We start from the raw sequence: 7,500 nt of genomic DNA, 5'->3' as shown, positions 1-7,500 counted from the left end.
TCTGCGAGGTTTTCCAAGCTTTTTGCAAATACCAATAAATTGCTTGATTTTGTCGCCCAATGCTTTTTGGCGATCCACTAGCGAACTGAAACCCATTATCCAGTTAGTTGATTTGTTGATTCACACCTTATGAAACTAAAATTGTTTTATTTATCCTCTGTTGATGCTGACACCAAAGCCTGTGTTGAAGTGATCGTAGGACGCCTTTACTCAAATTTGTGTTAAATTATCAAGCGATTCACCTGATAATGAATTTTCACCAAGTCGTGATCCTGAATCACGTCGGGGTCACCAAAATTAAATGTTAGTGAATTAACACTTAAGAAAATGAATTGACAGCACTTAAACTGTAACTCTTTATTTTGAAAGTTGAGTTTTCAGCACTTGAACTGAAACTCTAGAAATGAAAGTGAGAGATCATATATTGATTTCAACCTGATTTTTATTAAATTAAATTCAGCCTTATATACTAAATTATTACAAATTATTACAATAACAATATCTAAATTTTATTCTTTTCCTTTACCATTTTTTTGCCCAAAGTGCAAGCTCAGCATATATTATGCAACCAAATTCTTTGTTGTGTCTAGCAATCAAGAATTAATGCCAATGCACTGGCTTTGATATAACATATATTACATATTCAAAGTTCAGTGCCACTGCACTTAACAAAAAAATAATGCAAATATTCAATTCAGTGCCACTGCATTTCACTAAATTAAATAATGCAAAGGAAGCCAAAATTTGGATATTGCTAACATCAGCATATATGTTCAAATTTTACAATAAATGTTTTATATATAGATAAATATATTTATAATAATCAAATGTGTAAATCTTGATATTTTGCAATAATTATAATAATACAATTTTACAATAATAATAATTACATATAGATAAATATATAATAATAAATGTGTGAACATTAGTAGTTAGGATATGTGACCCTCCACGATTCTGGTTTCCTTACTTTCTTGAAATACATAGAAACTTTTTTCCCATTAATATCCTCGATTTAAAGAGCGAATACATGTTGTGTCTTAAACTTATTAATTATTTACAGAAAACCTGGGCCCTGTTGCACCAACACTTTTCACTTTTCACTTTGCAAAACTTATGAGTTACTTTTTTTTGCAAAGTAAAAGTGAAAAGCGTTGCACCAAAGACTTAACATAATTTACTTTGGACTTTGCAAATAAAAATTTCACTGCAAAGTCTTTGCATAAAATGCAAAGTAAAGCGTTGCACCAAAAAATTAGATCACTTTCATTTTGTATTGGTTTTTGAAAGCATTTCGATTCTGTATGTATACTTGTTTTTTGTTTGTTTGATATTTTGATGCTATGAGTACATGATTTATGCATAGTATGTACTTATGAGTTTAATTTTTGTTTAAAATAAAAGTTTTTAAAATAATATTTTATTTTAATAATTTATTTTATTACAATTAGTAATATTTGTATAATGTTAGTACAATTATATGTTATACATTAATAAAAAACACAAAATTTTTGTATATGATTTCTTTTATTGACATTGAATCGTAGATAAAGAAGTTGTGTATATCCATATATATTGTGTATATCCATTAAAAGCATTTTTATGTTTTTATTTTGTTTTGCAGTTTGAAAAGTTATAAAAAAAGAATTTAAATGTAAAGAGTATGAGTATGAGTTGTTTTAACAACAATTATATTGAAAAACAAAGTTAACAAATATAATAAGTTGCTTTTATATAAAAATTTAGTTGAAAACACAGGTCAACAAAAAAAAATTTTTTTTTTATCCTAGATATGTTATTGAGTGATCCTAGAGGTATTTTGCGTGCTGATTCCAAATCTGGACTTAGATTTTTTCTATCACGTCTAGTTTTCTTTAGACAACCAGATTAACGGGTGATTCAAGGGGTTTCAGCAAATAAATCGTGAATTTAAAAAATGGTACTTACTTATGTTTTTCTAGCATATTGAGCATCTGGTAAGTCCCTTTTTAGTGTCCAGCAGTAATCTGCTAACATGTTAGTGAAATTTCCTTTGAGGCGTTTTTCCATGTGTAAAATATCCTGGTGAAAACGCTCACCATGTTCATCACTAACGGCGACAAGATTTGGTGGAAAAAAGTCCAGGTGAGAGTGTAGGAAGTGAAGTTTTAAAGACATATTGCAGCCCATTTTTTGGTATGAATCAATTAGATTAGCCACCAGATCGCGATAATTTTCAGCTAACTTATTTTCTAAAAAATGCTCAACTACATTTTTGAATGAGTTCCACGCGTTAATTTCTGTTGAACTCAATTGCTGTTGAAATTCCGAGTCCTTCAGCAGTTCTCTAATCTGTGGCCCAATAAAAATACCTTCCTTAATCTTTGCCTCACTTATTTTAGGAAATTTTTGCTTCAAATAAGTAAAACCACCACCATTTTTATCCATGGCCTTAACAAAATTTTTAAAAAGTCCTAATTCAATGTGCAGAGGTGGTAAAAGAATATTTTTAGGATCGACCAAAGGCTGGAAGAGGACATTTTTGATTCCAGGAACGAGTGCTTTACGTTGTGGCCAATCTTTTTTCAAGTAATGCAATTTTCTGTCTCTGCTATCCCACTCGCAGATGAAGCAACAATATTTTGTGTAACCAAGTTGTAAGCCTAGTAAAATTGCAATAACTTTTAGGTCACCACAAATTTTCCACTTATATCTTATATCTCGTAAGTTTCTTTCATATCAGTTTTATGGGCTAACGGTATTGAGGGAATTTCATTTCCATTATGTAAGAGAACAGCCTTTAAACTGACCTTAGAAGAATCAATGAACAAACGCCAATCATCATCGTTGTATTCAAAATTAAGAGTATCCATAATAGATAGAACATCATTGCAAAAAATAAGGTTGTTTTCTTGAGAAAAGAATAATTTAAATTCGTCATGGCGAGATCGATACATAGAAATTTTAGTTTTTGGATCCAACAATTTCCAACCCTTTAATCGTGATCCTAAGATTTCACTCTTCTTTTTGCACAACTTTAAATCGCGCTCTAGATCGTTTAAATCGTCTTGCGTTATAAGATGAGGTCCATCAGATTTATTAATTCGTAATATTATTATTTATACATATTTATTAACCACGTTATTTATATACATATATTTACATCACGAAAATAATGTATACTATATATATCATATATTAATGAAATACCCAACGCTTAACCCAATCTTTCATACACTTTTCAAAGGCCCGTGAAGGTATGGCTTTTAGTTCCTTCAGCGAATTTTCTTTTACCGATTCAATCGACTCAAAACGTTTACCACGAAGGGGCAATTTGAGTTTCGGGAACAGAAAAAACTCGCACGGATCCAGATCTGGCGAATATGGTGCCTGAGCGATGACAGTGGTGCCGTGTTTGGTCAAAAAATCGCGTACAACAAGAATTTTCTACAGTAAAAATCGCTAAATGCACTTGAGGTAGTCTCACATTAACAGCTGCTGTAAACAAACTAATTGTCAGATGGCGCTGAAATTTGTATCATATGTCAAGAAAGGGTGTACCAACATAACAAAAAATTTTTGAAAAAGGTCTATTACTTAAAAAGTAGTTAACAAACAACAAAATCCGGATACTTTTTGAGCAGTAGGTAAATTACGACCTTATAGCAAAAATATACATTCAACTGTTTTGAAGAATCTAGACGTGATAGAAAGAATCTAAATACAGATTCGGAATCAGCACGAAAAACACGTCTAGGATCTTTTAACAACGTCTCTAGGATAAAATCTTTGTTGACCAGTGAAATTTGTCATTATTATTTAATTTTAAAATATTATAAGTTTGTGGCAGCACCAAAAAATATAAATAAAAGAACTGTCAACAAGGCACAAAGGAGACAACAAAATCCGCAGTTCCCGCCAGTAGTAGTTTGGAAAAAGACAAAGCAGCACGTGAATAAAACGAAAAAACACAAATCTTAACTTTAAGAATATTTTATAATAAATAATTATAAGAAATAAATAAACTTATCCATTACCAATACGGAGTGTTAAATTCGAAATAAAACCCCAACATAAAAAACCACTACATTGGTGACCAAGCCGACGCCGAATATCAAAAATGGCTACTCAAGAGCAAAAGATAACCGAAGACACTAACCCAATCAACGAAAACGCAACAATCACTGCAATAAAGCTGCCGATGTCAACATTAATAAAAAACAACATTGACCTTTGGTTTATTCAGTTGGACTACTGGTTCCAAGTCAACAACATAAGGGGCGATACTCAAAAGTTTGGCACAGTTATCGCAGCATTGGATGCATCGCTGTTAGAACAGATTTATAACACAATACATAATCCACCAGCAACTCAGAAGTACGAAGCTATCAAGCAAGCAATAATAAAAAACTTTGCGGATAGTGAACAAAAACGCATACAAAAATTAGTTAGTGGTTTACAGCTTGGGGATAAAAAGCCATCCCATCTTTTAAGCGAATTGCAACGTATTAGTGGAAGCAAACAAGACGAACAATTACTGAAAGGGTTATGGTTACAACGTCTTCCTGTAGAAGTACAGACATGTCTAGCCACAATTCAAGTGGAACTACCTAAGATGGCGGAATTGGCAGACAACATAACCGAAACAATCCGTATAAACTCAACAATGCAAGGAACTTACGTCAATGCAGCTAACGTCCCTGCAGCAGCTCATATTTAACGTGATGCACAAATCGAACAACTTCAACGAGAAGTGACCAGACTGACGAAAATGGTCTCGAAATTATCAACCGAACACCGCTCAAGAACAAATCAACGTTCACGTTCAACATCCAGAAACCGGCAATGTCATGATGATAGTGAAGAAAAGACCAGTAGAAATTGTTGGTATCATAGAACATATGGGTCAAATGCAAAAAATTGCAAGCAGCCATGCACATATGGCACAAAAAGCTAAAACCGACTTCGTCTACGGCGGCAGAGGAAGTTGTAAACGAAACATCTACAAGACTGTTCGTCTATGACAATAAGACAAAAAAATCATTCCTAATAGACACGGGTGCAGATGTTTCACTTATTGCCGCCAAACAAAAAAATTCAAATACAAACAATAAGAACGAAAGAATACTCTACGCAGCAAATGGTTCTATGATCAAAACATTTGGAGAAATAGAGATAACTCTAGCTCTTGGCTTACGAAGAAATTTCACATGGCCATTTATTATCGCAGATGTAAACACTTCAATCATCGGTGCAGATTTTTTAAATCATTTCGGATTAATAGTAGACATAAAAATGAAACGATTGATCGACACATCAACAAAGATTTTCTCAGCCGCAAGCGAACGTAAGGTAAATGCGCAAAAAATATCAACTGTGAACACATCTTGCAAAATTGCAGATCTACTAAAAGAATACATCGACATCACTAAACCAACACCGACAAATCGCCAGGTGACCAAAGTCACTCACCACATATTAACAAAAGGTCCACCAATATGTGAGAGACCACGTAGGTTACCTCCAGACAAGCTAGCAGCAGCAAAAGAAGAATTCCAAAACTTAGTCACAGCCGGAATATGCCGTCCATCAAGCAGCAATTGGGCTAGCCCCTTACATATGGTAAAAAAACAGACGGTAGTTGGAGACCTTGCGGAGATTACCGTCGCTTAAATGCAATCACCATCCCAGATCGTTACGCAGTTCCTCACATACATGATTTTGCACACATGTTATATAACCAAAAAGTTTTTTCAACCATCGACCTGATTAAGGCATATCACCAGATACCAGTTGAACCGGGGGATATTCCAAAAACGGCGATCATAACTCCATTTGGATTATTTGTATTTACTAACATGGCATTCGGACTTTGCAATGCAGGTCAAACATTTCAACGCTTCATTCACGAAGTATTACGAGATCTCGAATTCGCCTTTGCCTATATTGACGACGTCATTATTGCATCAGCAAACGAGGAAGAGCACAGGCAACACTTGCAACAAGTATTCGAACGATTCAGAAAACATGGTTTAATAATAAACGTATCAAAATGCGTTTTTGCTCAAAACACAGTAAAATTTCTTGGTTATCTCATCAGTGAAAAGGGCATTCAACCTCTACCAGATCGAGTGAAGAGCATCAGCGAGTACCCGCTTCCAACAAAAACAAAAGAATTAAGAAGATTTCTAGCATTACTTAACTTTTATCGCAGGTTCGTACCAAACGCTGTAGATTCTCAAACTGCACTTCAACAAATGATAAAAGGAAACAAGAAGAACGACAACACACCGTTATGCTGGACTGAAGTGAACAAAACAATCTTCCAAAAATGTAAAGATGAACTAACAAACTCGACACTACTTGTTCATCCGTCAAAAACTGCTACGCTTGCATTACAAGTAGACGCCTCGGATAAAGCTCTCGGCGCAGTTCTTCATCAAGTGACAGACAGCACGTTCCAACCACTCGGTTTTTTCTCTAAACGATTAACAGATACACAAAAACGATACAGCACATACGATCGTGAGTTGTTAGCCGCATATCAGGGCATAAAACATTTTCGACATATGTTAGAAGGTCGTGAATTCGTATTAATAACTGACCACAAGCCACTCACGTTCGCATTCCAGCAAAAGTCCGACAAGGCTTCACCACGTCAAGTCCGTCAGCTTGATTATGTAGGTCAATTTACAACGAATATCGTTCATGTCAGCGGAAAAGACAACATCCCAGCAGATTTTCTCTCGCGGATAGATAGTATTAGCATCCCAAAAATCGACTACGATTGTATAATTGGATTACAACGATGTTGCCCACAACTACAAGATATCAAAAACAACAATTCCATCGAAATCAAACTTTTATCTTTACCAACAATATCAGATAAAATTTATTGCGAAGTTTCAACTGGGCGAATTCGTCCTTACATTCCGCAGAAATACCGGCTACATATCTTTAAAGCTACGCATGGGTTGTCTCATCCCAGCATTCGGGGCACAACAAAAATGATAGCTGAAAAATTTTTCTGGCCTTCTATAAATGCTGATATCAGAAACTGGACGCGACAATGTATCCCATGCCAACGTTCTAAAGTGCAACGTCACAACCGTTCACCTATTTGTCAATATGAACTCGCTGAACACAGATTCGAACATATAAACATAGACATCGTCGGCCCGCTACCACCATCAAACAACTGCACATATATATTAACCATCATCGACCGTTTCAGCCGATGGCCAGAAGCAATTCCGATCCCAGATCAAACAGCGGAAACCATCGCAAACGCACTGATTACTCAATGGATCGCACGTTTTGGCGTACCCTTACGTATCACAACAGACCAAGGAAGACAATTTGAATCTTCATTGTTCAACCAACTAGCTGAAGTTATCGGTTGCAAACACTTACGAACTACGAGTTACCATCCTCAAAGTAACGGAATGGTGGAACGATTTCACCGCACATTAAAAGCAGCCTTAATGTGCCACCAAACAACTTCTTGGACAGAAGTTTTAC

The 7,500-nt window shown here is 35.0% G+C and overlaps 2 protein-coding genes across 2 annotated transcripts; both read left to right on the top strand.

Moving 5' to 3' along the window:
• Positions 1-4,099: 4,099 nt before the first annotated feature.
• Positions 4,100-4,699, top strand: LOC119666304. The gene has a single exon (XM_038075585.1). The coding sequence runs from the start codon at positions 4,100-4,102 to the stop codon at positions 4,697-4,699; it is 600 nt and encodes a 199-aa protein (XP_037931513.1).
• A 212-nt stretch (positions 4,700-4,911) lies between these two features.
• On the top strand, positions 4,912-5,652 carry LOC119666303. Its single transcript, XM_038075584.1, has one exon. The coding sequence runs from the start codon at positions 4,912-4,914 to the stop codon at positions 5,650-5,652; it is 741 nt and encodes a 246-aa protein (XP_037931512.1).
• Positions 5,653-7,500: the final 1,848 nt, after the last annotated feature.

Source organism: Teleopsis dalmanni, chromosome 1 (genome assembly GCF_002237135.1).
Source record: "Teleopsis dalmanni isolate 2A chromosome 1, ASM223713v2, whole genome shotgun sequence".
Taxonomy (NCBI): domain Eukaryota; kingdom Metazoa; phylum Arthropoda; class Insecta; order Diptera; family Diopsidae; genus Teleopsis; species Teleopsis dalmanni.
This window is presented reverse-complemented; position numbering and strand designations above follow the sequence as displayed.